General features: G+C 37.4%; 1 protein-coding gene across 1 annotated transcript in view; it reads left to right on the forward strand.

Annotated features, from left to right (window-relative positions):
* Window positions 1-18,951, forward strand: part of LOC126235830 (UPF0430 protein CG31712) — a 90,726-nt gene that overhangs the window by 59,468 nt on the left and 12,307 nt on the right. Inside the window, exon 4 of the mRNA XM_049944682.1 lies at window positions 16,320-16,403. Within this exon, the coding sequence (XP_049800639.1) occupies window positions 16,320-16,403 (84 nt within the window). The remainder of the gene's footprint in view (window positions 1-16,319; window positions 16,404-18,951) is intronic.

Below are 18,951 nucleotides of genomic sequence, written 5' to 3' on the forward strand. Positions count from 1 at the left end.
TGTCACAAGGAGTCAGGTTGAGCAAGTACGGAGGCCAGTCCATCCCTACACCAGTAAATTTGCAAAAACCCAACCCAGTGACTTTATTCCTGAATTAATCATCAAACAAGCGAAACACCTGTTACACGCAATGTGGTCTGTCTATATCTTGCATGAATCCTTCAGTGCTAACTGTGTGGCAACAAATTGTTCCAAAATTGCAACATAACATTCACTAGTGATCATTTCTCACATGAAAAAAGGGCAAGAATGCCTCTGCTGTATACTGTAATCAGGCAGGAACTTCGGGAGAATACAGTGGTTTTGCTTCACACAAATGGAGATTTTGAGAATCCTAAAATCGCCAGTTTTGTTTGTTCACTACTCCATAGAGGTGAAAGCATACTTTATCTGTGAACAAGATGCAGACAACATGAAACCCGTAGTTATCAATCATTGTGAGAATCTGGTTCGCAGAGTCAGCCCTCTGTCTGACAGCTCATGCAGGTATGGTGTGGTGGTTTTGGAATTTGAATGGAAACATGTAGGCGCTGTCTCAGTATTTTCTGCTGCAATTCATTGGGTGGATTTCCTTGGATTTTCCTGAATAATTCCAGTGCCAGAAAAACAAACATGTTCAATGGAATACATCAAGCTCTTCTTTTGGTACGCTAATGTCCTTCCATGTTCCAAAGGTGGGACAGAGCACTCTGAGTTGTGATGCCCTATTTATAGGCATACACATTGCAATGACAGTGCCATCTGTTTGTAGCTTTTCAAAATATTTCGAAACTTCTGTATAAAATTTTTACAGCTTTGACAGTAAACATAACATTTGCTGCACTCGTCTTTCAATCTTAGGTTTTGAGACATTCAAGTTTGAAATAAGGCAACTCCTTCACTGAATATCATGTACAAAGGACCCAACACACTGCTATTTAAGGGGAAGCAGTAACGTCTACCTTCAGTTTACACCTGATATACCATTAAGCTGATGAGTATAAAGTTAAGATAAAATTCCAAACTAGGGAACAAACTCTTAAAGCGATGTGCCGTTCACATACATTTTGTATGTTGGTGTAGCCGAAGATGACTGCAGTTTTCTATCTGAAGGGGGAAGGTCTTGAACGCAGTTAATTGATTTGGTTCATATTTGGCTGGTCACTTGTGCAAAACTTAAAATGAAAGACTCTACATTATTTTGACTTAGTTCCCTCCCACCTCGCATCTTTGGGAAAATCACCCCTAAAGTTCGTGACGCATATTCGACTAAAAAAATGACAGGGTCAATAGACAGTTGAAAATTGAGCATTATTTACCACCTTATGTGGCTCCACAAATGCGAACAATGACGACAAGGTAGGCAATTAAATTTCTCAAACAACTTGGATTTGTAAATAGTTAAACTTTTGATCCTGGTTCCTTTACAATGGCTCTTTCCCTCGCTCTGTCGTGTGTCCTCACTTCCCTTCAAACAGTTTCAGTTATGGTACTTGTCATACAAATATTCGAAGCAAATATGCCTGCAGCGGCAAGGACATCTAATGAATGCAATCTTCGCACAACTACATCACTCCTTCTGAAAATTCGGTGGAAAACAGACATTCTTTATTGGGAATTAATTTTAATACATACCACACATACACTGTGTGATCAAAAGTATCTGGACATCCCCAAAACATACGTTTTTCATATTAGGTGCATTGTGCTGCCACCTACCATCAGGTGCTCTATATCAGTGACCTCAGTAGTCATTAGACATCGTGAGATAGCAGAATGGGGCACCCCACAGAACTCATAGGCTTCGAACATGGTCAAGTGATCGGGCGTCACTTGAGCCATACACCTGTACGCCAGATTTACATGCACCTAAAGATCCCTAGGTCCACTGTTTCCGATGTGATAGTGAAGTGGTAACAAGAAGGGATATGTACAGCACAAAAGCGTACAGGCCAACCTCGTCTGTTGACTGATAGAGACTGTAGACAGTTGAAGAGGGTTGTAATGTGTAATAGGCAGACATCTATCCTGACCATCACACAGGAATTCCAGACTGCATCAGGATCCACTGCAAGTACTATGAAGTTAGGCGGGAGGTGAGAAAACTTGGATTTCAGAGTCAAGTGGCTGCTCACAAGCCACACATCACGCCGGTAAATGCCAAGTGATGCCTCACTTGGTGTAAGGAGCGTAAACATTGGACGATTGAACAGTGGAAAAACATTGTGTGGAGTGGCGAATCAAGGTACACAATGTGGCGATCCGATGGCAGGGTGTGGGTATGGCCAATGCCCGATGAGCATCATCTGCCAGCTTGTGTAGTGCCAACAGTAAAATTCAGAGGCGATGATGTTATGGTGTGGTTGTGTTTTTCATGAAGGGGGCTTGGAGCCCTTGTTGTTTTGCATGGCACTATCACAGCACAGCTTACATTGATGTTTTAAGCACCTTCTTGCTTCCCACTGTTGAAGAGCAATTCGGAGATGGCGTTTACATCTTTCAACACAATTGAGCACCTGTTCATAATGCATGGCCTGTGGCAGAGTGGTTGCATGACAATAACATCCCTGTAATACACTGGCCTGCACAGAGTTCTGAACTGAATCGTGTAGAACACCTTTGGGATGTTTTGGAATGCCGACTTTGTGCCAGGCCTCACCGACCAACATAGATACCTCTCCTCAGTGCAGCACTCCATGAAGATTGGGTTGCCATTCCCTAAAAACCTTCCAGCACCTGATTGAACGTATGCCTGCGAGAGTGGAAACTGTCATCAAGGCTAGGGGTGTGCCAACACCATATTGAATTCCAGCATTACTGATGGAGGGTGCCATGAACTTGTAAGTCATTTTTGGCCAGGTTTTCTGTATACTTTTCATCACATAGTGTATGATAAATTTGCCTGAGAAATCAGTGCTGAAAGTTGATTGTGAAATAGACTATGAATCAATATTGTGTCCACAAGGTTCTGCAATTCCCACTGGGTTTTTAGAAACACAATGCAATATTAAAACCCCCAAATAAAGTTGTGCACCGTGTCTTTCTGTTAACTAGCATTGCATGGCCGGCTCTCTGTGGCTTCTCGTGGTGAATTCGTAGCAGTATTACTAGGAATTGTTTTCATGCAACGAGGCTTAAAATTTTAAATACTTTGATTTGTAAAGTTGTTTGAGAAATGTATTTGCCTGCTTTGTTATTGATTAACTTATTATTAACCCTTCTATTCTTACAAATTTCGACATGGAAAAAAAATCAGATTAAAAAAGAAAAAAAAGAAAGAAAAAAGAAAACTGCAGCATGCATTTGAAAATCTTGGTCACTATACCAGCATCCTTTCATTGGACAGTGCTTATGTTATTGGTACGTGAGCAACAGTTTGTAATTGTTGTTTCTTCAGTTTCTGGAAAAATATGCTTTTGCAGGCCCTATGTATGATGTTGAAAAATGCTCAGTTTTCAGTTGTCTGTTGATGTTGTCAGATTAGAGTCCATCACGCGTCATAAACATCAGGCATGCTTTTCTCTAAACTACATGGATATTGAGCCAAAATATCTTGGAAACTTTTATTTTAGGGTGTACACAGGCAAACTTGCAAATTTGTGCTGAATTGGTGGGCTGTGTCTGAGATCTTCCTCTTGTGAGAGGGATCTAACATACAGTTTCAGTACACACTTCTAAAACCACCTTCAATGTCTGAGAGGATACCAAGAAAGGAAATGGAAAAAAAATACCATTATGAAATTAGAAAATAGTTTACTATTGTAGTGCTTTCCCCCCCACATGAAATAACTTGGATGTACGTAGTGTACAAACTGCAGTTACACAACATGCATAGGTTATTATGTGTGTATTAGACACACATTATCACTTTTTATTAGGCGTTTGAGTATTTGCCTCACACTTACGCATTGGTTTTTGTGTACATTAGTCCAGTGAGGGTTACTCAAGTGTTACAAAATAGTTGCAAGTGAAATAATGTCTGACATTTGTGACATATTGTTTGCTGTGGGATAAATAGAGAGTTGAAGGCAGCAAAGGCAACTGGAAACTTTTATCATCATGTGTGGGATGAATACTATGTGACAAATTATGTTTGAAAAGGATTTCATTGTTTCAAGAAAGAGAATGATTTCCCACATTCAGAAAGTTTTGATAATTGACATATGTGGTGAATTGCAATCATTTAACCTTTGTGCGACATTTGCATTCAATAAGCAAGATTCAGAAGTAGTGCTTAAGAATACTTGCATACTGTCATTGCAAGCAATGAAAATCAAAGTGGTGACTAGTATTGTATTTTTGCGAATGTCACACGCTGAGCATTCCTACACAACATTGTTACTGATGACAATTGTGATGTCTTTATGTAAACTTTTTGAGAAGAAATTGAAGGTTGAGCTGTGACTAAGAAATCTCCTTGAGTAAATGGCATTGCGTTCAGATAATATTGTGCATCTGGTGGTAAAAACAGGGTGTCGTGCACTATGAACTGCTCCCAAGGGTTGTGCCATTACAGCTGGCATTCGCTGCCAACAATGGAGATGCTCTTCAGTTGTAATGTAAGAAAAAGATAAACAAAACTGTCTCAAGTGTTACCACTGCTCACACAGTATCACCTGCTTGCACTCTGCTGATTTTATACTAAAAGCTGTCTACGAGTTTGTTTGGGAAGTCATCCATCATGCATGTTTCTGATATTGCACCCTCAGATTTTGACCTTTCCCATTCATTATTGAACAATGATCAGAAATTTTTTTCCAATGAAAGTGCAGTTCATACCTAGCTTAACATCTCTAACTTCAAACAGTAGATTTCTACAGATGTGGAATCTGTAAACTACCAGAACATTGTCAGACTGTCTTAGATAATGTGAGAGAATATATTGTTTATGATTAATTTCTGTCTTATGTTTACTATTACGTTTAATAAACTAATGCATAAAAACTATTAAAATATACACTTCACTAATACAAATGAATTACAACTTACCACAATATCCTCTGACAGAAGTCTCTTTTAATAAAATGTGAAGTATTCTCAAATTAGTTACATATTGCTCTGTTTCGATTACGGAATAGTCTTTTTGTATGTACTGCCCTGTGTCGTACTCATCTAGTATGCAAATAAGGTATTTAGAACAGATGCATAGAGCCAGTTAATAAATTATTCAGTGTGACAATTTCATAAATAAAATTGATTTGTTTACAAAAATCAACAATTATGTTGGTGGAAGAAGAAAAGGCCATTGCCAAGTAAGCAGTGTTATAAGCTTGTGCCCTTATACTGTGTGGCTGCTGAAAGTGGAAATAAAAATAATGATGGAATGATTTTCTTAAACCTTCCTTATTGATTTTCAGTTTGGTTGCTTGTAGCACTGTCACAGAAAAGATGAAATATTTGCTTCCATCAAGATTGAAGTGAAGAGACAGGGTGACATGGATACCTTATGGCTAGTGAACAACTGATTCATTCATCTGTCCCTTATTGGCCTAGTGGTGCCTACAATGGATAAACCACAGAGTAAAAGATGAGATTAGTTACATTGTTTGCACATTGAATGACATTCTCGGTTCTTGAACTCAAAACCATAGTTTGCTAACCTGACCTCACACCTTAAGGGGGGGGGGGGGTAGGACATCAAAACTTTAAAAAATTCAGTTTTTCAAAAATATAGCGCACATTTTCCTGAATAGTTTGACGTATAAAACATATATTTGAGTCATTATAAGGCATGTTATTTGATTTTAAGTGTACCAAGATGCAGCACCACACCCCTTTGCACAGCATTCTTATGTCATACGTAATTGTATTTCACTCTGAATAATTCAAATGTTTATATTTGTGCCAGAGATTGTCATACATGAAACAAAGGACTCTTGATATCGATACTTTCTCTGCTGCTATCTTGCTTTGATCGCTGGTTTTGTTTGTTGTCTGTTTTCAAAGGCTTTCAGTGTGGTGTTGCGAATTTTGAAACGATTTTAATTTGGCTGTGTTGTTTGGTGTTCGATTGTGGCATATTATCATACAAGATGCCTAGAATTTGTTGCTTCAACCGTAAACATCACCACCAGGGCAACAGATACACAGTAAAGGGTGTTACAACAAGTGTTACACCAGTGGCTCAAGACTGCAACTTCTCTGAGTCGGTAAACAAATTGCCGCCGAGTACTTCAAGAAGGAAACTTGTTTTTGTTGCTAATGAAAATGGAGGCTGTGAATCTGAAGGTTCGTGTAATGTTATTGTTGATGTTAACTTACTGTCATGGTTAGGTACTGGACAGTGTTATGTGCAAGCATTGCTTTGGTGTACGGTGTGTTTCTGTGGTCGAAAATGAGCTTGCCAGGATAGACCTTGCTACGAACTTATCTTTGATAAGCATCAAATGCAATGTTTGTGCATCTTGCTTGACATCTAAAATCGTAAGCAAAGATTATGATGTGAATTTGAGGGTAGCGTATGGCACGTGCTCCATTGGTAGGGTACAGAAGGCAGCACAAGGAACACTTTGTGCAGTGATGAATATTCCACCTCCTCCAGCAGAATTTGAGAGATATTATTATGGCTTATTGCGATATTATGGCTTATTGCTTGGGTCTGTAAAATAAGTTGCAGAATCGTCAATGAAAAATGCTGCAGAAGAATCTATTATCAAAAATGATGGTGACAGGGACAGTGGCTGCTTTTGATGGTACCTGGCAAAAAAGAGCACACACTTCTTTGAATGGTGTTGTTACAACAACATCTGTTGACACTGGCAAAGTACTAGATGTTGAAGTGTTGAGCAAATTTTGTCTAAGTTGTGTTAAAGGGATTCCAAATCATGAATGTAATATGAACTATAAAGGCTCAAGTGGAGGTATGGAAGTGCAGGGAGTTGTCAGCTTGTTTACCATATCTGTTGCCTCTTATGGCCTGCGATATGTGAAGTACCTTGATGGTGATAGTAAAGCTTTCCTTGAGGTTCTAAAATGTGCTCCATATGGAGCTGAGACTACTGTGCAGAAGTTAGAATGTGTGGTATATGTACAGAAAAGACTGGGCACTAGACCTAGAAGGCTGAGACACAATTTGTCAAGAAATAAATTATCTGATGGGAAGGGAATAAAAGTGAGAGGGCAAGTGACAGATGCAGAATTTGACAAGCTGCCGATATATTATGGCTTGGCAGAAAGAAGGAGCACGGGGGACTTGAAACATATGAAGCAAGCAGACTGGGCCTTATATTTCCACAAAATATCCACAGACAATAACCCTATCCACAACTTGCACCCAAAAAGAAGTGAATCATGGTGTGACTACCAAAGATCTATTGCTGGTGGTCAAGAATATCATCACAGGAATTGTCTACCGACTGCTGTAATGGAAGCCATCAAACCTATATTCAGGGCCCTTGCAAATGAAAACTGATTCAGAAAATGTTTTCATGGCGGTACCCAAAACCCAAATGAAAGTTTTAACCAATGTGTATGGGAAAGATTGTCAAAAACCATTTTTGTGGGAAGAAATGCACTTGTTATTGGTGTTTATGATGCAGATTCATGTTTTAATGATGGCGTGCAAAGCAGGAAATATGCTTTAGAGAAAATGATAATTAAGCCTGGAGCGAACTGCATCAAAGCTTTGTCTGCAATAGACAGAGAGCAAGTAGTGAAAGCAGATAAATCATTTTTGGATGTGATAAAATAAAGAAGAGTACATCATAGGAATGTGAAAAGGAAGAAAAATGATTTAGAAAATGAAAAAGAACCTGTTTATGGTGCAGGACAGTTCTAAAAGAATGCCACATACAAGCAGAAACTTTAGCGGCCATTTTCCACGAAACACAAACCTCTGTACTTAGGTACATGTTACATCCAAAATAAATAACCTATTACTTTCAGACTTGGTATGCTTATTAAACACAAACTTCCTAATGAAAAACTCTAGAATTTTCCAAATCTTTTAAAGACTGTGGTAAAACTGAAATAATTAACAATAAAATTTGAGTTGTTCTACATATAAAGTTTAAAATGTAACAGCTCATTCATATTTTCCTAAATTAAATAAATTCTAGAGTTTCATTCACCTGTAAGTATTGTTTGTATGCTGTGCAAAATTCATTGAAGAATCTCTCTTACTTACGAAGAAAAATGTTCCTATAGCAACAAATGCAGCCAACAGTAAGTGTGAAAATGATGAAATTTCACACGAAAAAAAAAAGTTTTTGATCTTCCTCTGCTATGCATGTGAATCCTGAATCCTTCCTGGTCATGCTGACAAAGTTTTATAAATTTATTTGCAAAAGTATAGACAGTGGAAATTAAAATTTCATGTGGTGCCCCTCCTGCTCCAAGTCAGCCTGTTTGGCATCCTACCCCCCCCCCCCCCCCCCCCCCCCCCCCCGCCATAAGTGAAGGTGACTCAGACTATTCAGCAGAAATAACAAGTAAACACCAAGTAAATTTAGCAGGATAATTCTATACCACCTGTGAAGTAACTCAATGAACATAGAGTTGCAGAACATATTTTGCACTGTAGCCAAGTTTCAGGTATACTACCAGCAGGAAGACTATGTTTCCACAGCTGATGTGTTTCTTGATTGTGCTCAAAAGTGAGGAACACAACATTCGGGAGGACGACGGTTCAATCCCATCTCCGGCCATCCTGATTTAGGTTTTCCGTGATTTCCCTAAATCGCTTCAGGCAAATGCTGGGATGGTTTCTTTGAAAGGGCACGGCCGATTTCCTTCCCCATCCTTCCCTCACCCGAGCTTGCGCTCCGTCTCTAATGACCTCACTGTCGATGGGACGTTAAACACTAATCTCCTCCTCCTCCTCCTCCTCCTCCTCCTGAGGAACACAAGTTGCATCTCAGGCATGAGCATTGAGAAGTAAAAGTCAATGAGTTTTATTCCCGTGAGTTTTATTCTCATTTCTCTAAGTTGAGGGACTAAAGCATAGTTAGTAATAATACTCAAAATCACACATTGAAAATTAAATGTGATAAATCACTAACTGTTAAAATTATTTTTATGTCTAAGCATATTGAAAACTGCAAAGCTTATTCACCTGATGAAATTCACCATTTTAGAGCATGATTATATTGTAAACATTATGGCTAGGCAGCATGTCTTTTGATTATTATAGATTTAAAAAAGATTTTGCTTAGAAACATTGTCATTAATATTCTGTCCTCAAAACAGAGGAACACAAATGAAAAGTCAACACTACACCATTGATTGCAAAACATGAACAACCTCAGAGAAATTTCATAAGCTATGAATAACATAAATTTCCTAATCAAGAAACCCTACTGTGCGAGGAAACTGTAATTTATTTCCTGATGATGGTAGCCTCTGGGCTACAATAAAATTCACATGAGAGTTGTCTAGATGTAATGTGATGGCACAGGACTGATGATTCTGAAATTTGCAGACACTATCTGGACACTATTGATTTATGACACCAGACTACCACTACATGGATTATACTTGTGGCATTCTAGTCCTTAGCAGGGATTATGCTTTTGGCATTCTAGTCCTTGACAGTTGCATCTTAGAGATCCACCTTCCTGAGCCCAGAAATGCAGTAGCTGTAGAAACACATTCTTTCTGCCAGTAGTATAACTGAAACTTGGAAACAATGTAGAATAAGGTTTGGCAGCTCTGTGATCATCAAGTTGCATTGCTGGATGGCACAGATTTTTCTTGCTAAATTCATTTCTGTTGAGTGATCTGAGTGATTTTCATTTAAAGTTTGATGTCAGGTTATCAAATTATGATTTTGAGCTCAGGAAGGCCATTCCATGTAGAAACTGCAACTAAGCTTCTCTTTCACATTGTGATTTTTCTGTCATAGCCACAACTGGTGCAATAAGGAAAAGATGATTGCTGCAGTTGTTCTTTAGCTTTGAGGTAAAGGTGTTGCACTGCAAAGTGAAGCCACATTGACTATCTGTTCCAGTTTCGATTGAGGTCAGCATCTTACCTACAAAGCTACAAGTAAGCACATCAAAAATCAGTAAAGAAATCATAGAAAACCTTCTCCATCACAAGCCTTCTTGCTACTTTCAGTACAACATCTAAGTGTGAAAAACATATGAATACTAAGTAATGTGGGATTAAAGGGACCAGACTGCTACGGTCATCGGTCTACTAGGTAATGCCTTTTTGTGCTTCGACCAGTATGATTGTTGGTTTTTGTGAATACACAATTTTATTTTTGAACTTTTCACTGAATAATTTATTAACTGTTTTTTTTTTTTTTTTTTTTTTTTTTTTTTGTGTCTGCTCCTGTTATCACATTTCCATACTACTTCAGTATGACACAAGACACCACATAAACAAAGACCATTTCATAGTGCAAAATGTGCAATATCCAATTAATTCATGTCAGTTAGTCACACTTGTGTAACAGGTAATTCACATTTTACTGAAACAAACTTGTCATAAAATTGTTGTGGTAAGTTGTAATTCATTTGTATTACTACAGTGCATATTTTAATAACGTTTTGCCATTAGTTTACTGAACACAACAATAAACATAAGTGATATATTAATCATCAACAATATATTCTGTCATATTATCTAAAACAATCTAACTATGCTCAGATAGTTTATCAATTCCACACCTGTAGAAATCTACTGTTTTGTAGTTAAATATGTCATCAAGCCAGGTATGGAGTGTATTTTATGCACTGCAATTGAAAGGCATCTCAGTTGTTGACAACAAATGTCAGCTGCAATGGACGCATTCCTGGGGAGCAATATAAATATATAACACATGCAAAATATTGTTTGTTCACATTGCCCTTTGCTCAAGGTGATGTCTTTAGTTAGGGCTCAGTTATTAATTACTTCTTAAGAAGTTAACATAAAGGAATCGTAACTCGTCACCAGTAACAGTATTGTATAGAATTGCTCAATGAGCGAACTGATGACTGCATTTGTTGTTCTTGCTTTGAATTGGAGAATGAAATAATCCCACTCCCAAACTTCACTTATTGAAAACAAATGGCTTACAAAGGTAAAATAGTCCCAGTTCATCATCTGTGTCAGTTATCGAACAAATCTCAAAACAAGAAATATCCTTTTTTGCTGTGATTTGTCTGATACACTTATCGCACACACAATAACAAATATTTTTAGCTGCCTCTGCTGCCTTCACCTCTCTGTGTAACGCAAAGAGAATACTGTCGCAAATACTAGCCCTTACTCCACTTTCAGTTCTATTTTATAACACTTGAACATCAATCTTAAGATTGAAATGTGCAAAAACCAATAAGTAATCACAGGACAAATACTAGAACACCAAATAAAAAATATTTAATAGATACACTCGTGGTAACCCATGCATGTTGTGTAAATGTTTTTTACTCACTATATGTATCAAAATCATTTTGCACAGAAAATCAAACTACAATAATAAAAAAATTTTATGCTCACCAATGTAATAGCAGAAACATGTTATGATCAGTGGTTGGACACCGACTGCCAGGTGGCTCGTGGTTGGTATTAGGTGGTCACTGTATGGCAAGGAAATTCTCCAGTGTAAACCATCCTGATCTTTTGCAGAAATGTTTATGGAAGGTTTTAGAAAGTGAAGCTCATTATATTTGGGTTTTCACCAGACATACTTTTCGCAATCACCCTAAATGAATTTTTAAAAAATAAAGGAAGGATGCACTTGAATTTGCGACTATACTTCTACATTATGCAGTGTTATCACTAGACCACAAGCATATACAGCACAACAACACCTGAAACTGAAGACAGCACTTCCTCCCGAGATTTTCACATGCTATGGTATTTACAGATTGTGCAGGTGGCCAGACTTAAAATTCTGAGGGTCGGTCAGTTTTATTGGCTTGTTACGTGAATGACTTAAACTAGGGTGTGTTTATGCTACCACCTTGCTGCTCACATCCCACCATCATGGTGCGGCAATGATAAAACAATCTCACTGAGTGTTACTGGAATGTTTAACCTGCACCATCATTGTTCACAGTGCTGCTAGTTATGATCCTCACCAAGCTAGTATATCAACCTGGATTAGGTTTGGAGCAGTGACCATAACCATCTGTCTTGAAACTTGAGCTGTGATTGGCTGCTTTGAGGTCACTCTGGCAGTGCCACATTTGACTGTTCCTCATTTCACAGTTTTTCGTACAACATGTATCTATTTCTGCTTCTACATCTCCATCTACATTCATTACAAATTACCATGAAATGAATGGCTTAGGATGTTTCTCATTGTACCAGTTGTTAAGATTTCCTCCTGCTTAGTTTGCATATTCAGTGCTAAAAAAATGATTTCTGAAATGTGTCTGTGCAAGCTGAAGTATAATCCTAGATTCATCACTTTTATTTCAGCCATTTTTCTGTTCCACCTAATTTATCGTTTTCTGTCCTTCCTTCTTCTTTTCTTTCTTCACCCCCTCCCCCAATTAGAATATCAGCACAAAAACCTGCAATTTGCAGATGTAGTATATGGAGTAGATGCAAATAAAAACTGACAAAATGTTACCTCAGCATGAGTAGGTCTATGGATCGCTCTTCAACAGGAATTACGTTAATAATTTTGGGTCAAGCCATCAGTTCTTAAGCTGTTCTGGTACTTAATGTAAATAAGACATGTTAAGTTGCAGACAGGCATAATTAAGACATTTACACAAAGCTTTCGGCCACAGCCTTCATCAGCAAATACCTCTCTTGTGTGTCTTTTAATTGTGCCTCTCTGCAACTTATGTCTCTTCCTTATGGTAAGTAGCAATCTGTCTTTTTCTACATTTTTTATATTCCTACCCAGAGTTACCATTGTTTGATTATTCTGATTCTGTAATATTTAAAATGAACTAAAAAAAAAAAAACTTATGTGATATTCGTAACTGTCCCAAAACTGTTCTGAATAAATTTGAAGCTGTTGTTAGAGCTGGTGATAGTATTTACAGTGTGAACAGTCTACTACTTCTTCTTTCTCATTGTCAGTAACCACATTTTTGGTGTTAACAAACCTGTATTAGTGTCATCAGATGATGCATAGAATGCAAGTTTTTGCTTCATATCTGCAAATAATCCACTCAACTAGTGATGCAAACAGCTACAGGGTAAAAAGTATCCAGCGTGTGCCAGCAGTGAGGCAGCAACATAAATGAAACAGGACTCCCAGCGAGATGTGATGTGTGAGCAGCGAGGCATCAGTTATGCGGGTGCAGCATAAACACACCTGTAGTCTTTGAGGCAACCAGCTGGCAGCCGTATTTTAGGTCAAAGACTGTACATTTGGCTTACTTCAGGATGATTGATTGATATTTTGTATCTGGTCCCCTTGATAAAACTGCTTAGTCAGCTTTTGTTCCAATATTGTATCATTTTTTGTTATGACTTTGAGTTGTCTTTGTTATAGGCAGTTTTTACAGTAGTTGCACATGTAACTTAATGGTAAATAGGGAAGCCTACATTTTTTTAATATTTGCTTAATCTTCATGCCAAATACTGCTTCTGTTGAAAGCAATTGATGTAGCCCAGTGGATGAAGCACTAGTCCCACATGTAGGGCAAATGGTATTCAGTCCCCATTCAGCTATCTAGATTTGTTTTTTCTGTTGTTTCCTTAAATTATATTTGGCAAATGACAGGATGTTTCCTTTGAACTGGCCGCATGGCCACGTGGCCGATCTTCCAACCTCCACTTGCATATAATTTGTCTTCTGCTACATATCTAACAGCCTAATTGATGGCATTTTAAACAAAAACTTCCTTCCTTCCACTTCTGTACCTTAGATTACCTGCAATTAATAGCTGTTTTGAGGCTAAATCTCATCTGGAACATACAACATCGTACATGCAGTGTACCATCGGTTGAGGTTCCACAGAGTTAAAAACACTTAAACTTACCAATGTGAACTACCCTGATCACACACACTAATAAACCTTCAAACATGATCTAAAAAATAGTATTTTGACGCTTGTTACACCATTTGAGTCTTGATGTAATACCCCCTAGTAAATAATTTTCAGGCTCTTATAGGATAAATAACTATCATAAATTTTCTGCTTCATGTAGTTCATTTGAATCTGTTGTAGAGCAGCTCTTCTTCAGTTTCCTTACTTCTCTTCCTCCATGTTGTGATATGTTCCAGCTGTTGCCTTTCCAGTGATTCATCAGCCGTACCATGTAGCATTATAGCAATTGCATCTTTCCGCTCCCTTTGCACTCTTATTTGACATTCTGGAGGATTGTCCCACAGCTCATAAAATTTCATACCTTGCTACACCTTTTTCCTCATTCTGTAAAGTTAATGCCATGCCCACATCGTAATATATGGTTTGAGTGATATTATGTTTTTTCACTTTCTGAACTCTTTTTTTTTTATTTGATATTTTGTGCTTTGCTTTTGTGTTATCTTTAAAGAATTATTTCCATCTCCTTTACATCAAATGTATGTTGTGACTTGGATGTCTTACTAAGACAATTGCTATTTCATCTTTACTCCTGTATAAATAACTCTTTGTCACTTTACTGTGAAATTTTAACTGACAGAGAAAAATCATCCACATGACATAACAATATTTCTTCACAGGATGCTTTATTAAGAACTTACGTTCAAATTTGTTACATGCTGATTTATTCTCAACGTGTTGTTACCTGTTGGCACTGCAAAGTTCAGAAGAGACTGAAACACCTGTCTTCTCTCCTGCTGAATTAGCCGATTTGATTCTGGATATCTAGGCTATATGGAGAACAGTTTTATCATGTTTTTGAAACTCTTGTGACTTGATTAAGATTTTTTGTATGGAATGCCAAGCCACATGCAGTAAGAATCTCCATATTTTCTCCTTAAAAATGTAACTCATTTTTTGAGAAATGTCTGTAGTATTCTTACTGATACAAGATAGTTTCCCCTATGATTGCTGTTTGCATTTGGAGAGGCATGGTATGAATACTGGCATATTTCTTACTTATGTTAGCTGTTTATATAAGAAATGTAGATAAGTTTCACTTGAGACAATGATTGTTTTAGTAAATCTTTTTAATTTACAATGTGATGAAGTGTTAAGATTAACTACTAGTTTTGAAATAATTTCTTGCATTCATAGACTTTTACCATATTTAATTTCCTCCATGGTACATCTTGATATGTTGGGTGGTTGTCTATTTAGTATGCAGTTAGCTGCTAGAGTTAGAAAGTAAAATGTGTTATGGTTGCTGCAGTGTTGCACCCACATATCACCCACAACAAATTGCCAAGAAAAACTTGCAACTCAAAGTTTTGAATTTTGTTATGTATCTCAGGGAAAAGGTTTACAGAACCTGTAGGTTGATCATAAACTCTTATATACAGCACTAAATTTGAACACAAGTACTGTGATTCGCTTAGACAAAATATTTAAAATACTGAAGTTGCCAATTCATCCTTAAACATCACAGAGAGTCTGTGTGATACCATTACTACTGTAAAATGTAATAGCCTGAAGAGGGGAACAGCAAAAAGCTTGCAGCTTTGTATATTTTAGGGTAAGACAACTTTCATTCATATTAGTTTTTGATTTTGGTAACTTAGTCTCACTATAGCTGATCTCAGTCATTGTACATATACCCCCTCTTACATGAACTGTCTTTATAACATATTTATAGTACTTATTGGAAGTTTTTTCATTTGGATCTAAAATATAGTCATTTGATTGGTTGCTTTGCCACATACCATATTGGATTTTTTGCTTTACCAGGAGAATGTTATTTTTGGTTCCCCAGTTTACAATTTTCTGATAAAATCTTCTGTACAACAGTAGGTGCCATACCACAACTTTCAAGAATGATTCTAGTGACATAAAGGTTGCACTGCAGGAGCTAATACAATTGAAAATGCCTGGAGATACCTTTCTTCCATGTAATTTGCTGGTGTTTCATCCAGCACTGTGTAAGCAACAAATGATTTAATCGTGTGAATATTAAAGAATTGTTTACCTAATTGATATGAACATTACATTTAATGGGATATGAACATTACATTTAATGGGTTATAATTAGTAAATTGTGGGGTGGGATGGGGTAATGTACATAGGTAAAAGATGATATCATAGAGGTTTTTAATCTTTTTGTATAATCAATTCAGTGAATATTCTTGATTAAATCTTTGCAAAATATGCAGTGTGCAGACAACAAATGATTTAATCGTGTGAATAGTAAAGAATCATTTACCTGATTGATATGATGCTTGGTAGCATTTGCTCAAAGATTCACAGTGCCACAGTATTTCATCACATAGTATTAATGTAACTACTCTTTCTTTTAGTTATCAGTTTGCATGTTTGCTCATATATAACCATCCAATATTGACATGAAAAATTACTTTGTAGGCTGAAGAAAGAAGGAAGCGTGAAGAGTTAGAACAGATTATGGCAGAAAATAATCGTAAAATTGAGGAAGCCCAGAAGAAACTGGTAAGATGTAACACTTATTGTCTATTTAAATGTTAGCAATTATTCTGGCAAAGTTCTGTGCTAATAATGTTTTGAGTCCATCAGTAGCACAAATACATTTATTTGTAATTGTGCTACTGATTATCACTAACTAATGCCAAATTTAGTGATTTCAACAATGTTATAGTTGTTCCCCACACTGGGTTATATTTTATTAAAATATGTGTACTTTATTCCCAGTGATATAACAAAAAATATTGGTGCGTAGGTAACACAGTTTACTCGAATTATAACTGTTACAAGGGGATGCACTGTAAATCATACTGACTGGGGTTTGCTGTACACTTAGATTTTCATAAGTGGCTATTTTCTGAATTTATGCCACTCTTCAGCTCCATGAGAAGAGTCAAGTTATTTAACAAAGCAGCTACTATTCGTGAAGTATGTTCCTCAGAACTGATTTCACAAAATGTGCGAAATATGTGTATATAGTGAACTGGTGCAGATGAAGGAAGCTGAATCAGGAAAGATGGTAGTGATAAAATTTGGGTTAGGTACCCAAGCAAACATATTCTATTGGAACAGTTTTTAATGTTGTTATTGGTAACTATGGGCATACTTTTTTTGACAAACGAGACTGTAGTACTCTAATTGGTTGGTTTTGTAATAATACTGACACACATTTATGTGGTGCGCCTGCTCTTGCGTTTCAGAATGTGCCAGATGCTCTGGGTTGGCCTACCATTTTGATTATCAGACAAACCTTTGGTTCTCTCATTTGCCAACTGTATATTCCCACAATGTCCTGTCAATTCTCTGGGCAAAATGATGTGGCCTGTGTAAAATGTGCATACTTCCTGTTGAATGCATTACACAGTGAATGAGATTCTATGTAGATAATGTGATCTGCTGGAATCCAGACTGTGTTAAAGACAATTCAGGAAATGGTTATATTTTATATCTAGTTCATTTTTCTTATATATACTTTGGATATTGTAGACGAAAAATTAATTAAGATTTTAACTATGCTAAAAACGTGTGGACCGAGCCACCAGTATCACATGGCATACTAGATGAAGTTACCAGCAAACCTTGCATGCTGTAAGTACACCATAAATGATATTGCATTTAACTCAAATCTGCCGTTGGCAGTGCTATCAGTCATCAAATGGAAAAATAACAGAATGGTGGCCAACAAAGTGATGTGAGTAAATTTCCTTTTCAACAATAATTTTAATAAAAATGTCCATTTTGTCTGTAAATTGCACTTCATTGACAGCAAAAAAAGAGAAAATATGCCTTGGTGACAGCAGTAGATCCTACTTTATTTGCTACAAGGCAAATTCTTCCATGTCTTCTGCCTCTAGGATGGAGTCCTAGACTACCATCTTTGAAGTGCCCACTCAGTTTTCACCTGGTAACATTAAATCACACCTGCAATGCAGGATTTTAAAGCACCAACTAATTAAAATTATACCAGACTGCTTTGTGATATCATCTTGTTACTTTAAACAAGGAAGGAATTAGTGAGACCGTCATGGCACCACTTTCCTAGAGAGGCTTGCAAACCAGAACATACAACTGTCAGTAGTAATTAACACCTCACCAGGATCAGCAGTGTTTGTGTCTGAGAAGCAGGTATTGTGGAAGGACTGGCCAAGATGGTTTAATTGAACATCATTTACTATGACATTTTATTATTACAATTATTGTAAATTAATATAACTACACCGAACATTCAAGTGTAGTACAATTCTTGTGTTAACAGTGGCAAGTATGGAAGAGTTTAAAAAAATCAGGCAATAGTTTAAATTAAAACAGTAAAACAAATTCATACAAGGACCGGGAATTAGATAACTGTTTCCTGTTGATCAAAACTACCTTTACCTTCAGGACAAGGCCGTAGATCAAAGTGAAAATTTAAAATCGGGCGACTGCCGAGCATCGAAATAAAATTACAGTAGTTACAGCAGTCGATACTCAAGCAAAACCTTAAGACTACAATAAGAAAGCAATAAAAGTGAATAACATAACTTAATATGGCCGCACTTAACAGTGCATCCACCTATTCAACGGACCGCGAGAGTGGGACAACAGACAGCCCAACTAGGACACCCACACAAACCCCTAGCCAAAACAGCCACAAACCAAATTACAGTTGAACTCTCTAAAACACACAAATCACCAGTTAGTTTCTATGTGGATGATAGTAGGTATGATTCACTGCACAGATGAACGCATAACCAAGTGACACATCATAACCTGCATATACACTCCTGGAAATGGAAAAAAGAAAACATTGACACCGGTGTGTCAGACCCACCATACTTGCTCCGGACACTGCGAGAGGGCTGTACAAGCAACGATCACACGCACGGCACAGCGGACACACCAGGAACCGCGGTGTTGGCCGTCGAATGGCGCTAGCTGCGCAGCATTTGTGCACCGCCGCCGTCAGTGTCAGCCAGTTTGCCGTGGCATACGGAGCTCCATCGCAGTCTTTAACACTGGTAGCATGCCGCGACAGCGTGGACGTGAACCGTATGTGCAGTTGACGGACTTTGAGCGA

Source organism: Schistocerca nitens, chromosome 2, assembly GCF_023898315.1.
Source record: "Schistocerca nitens isolate TAMUIC-IGC-003100 chromosome 2, iqSchNite1.1, whole genome shotgun sequence".
NCBI classification, from domain to species: domain Eukaryota; kingdom Metazoa; phylum Arthropoda; class Insecta; order Orthoptera; family Acrididae; genus Schistocerca; species Schistocerca nitens.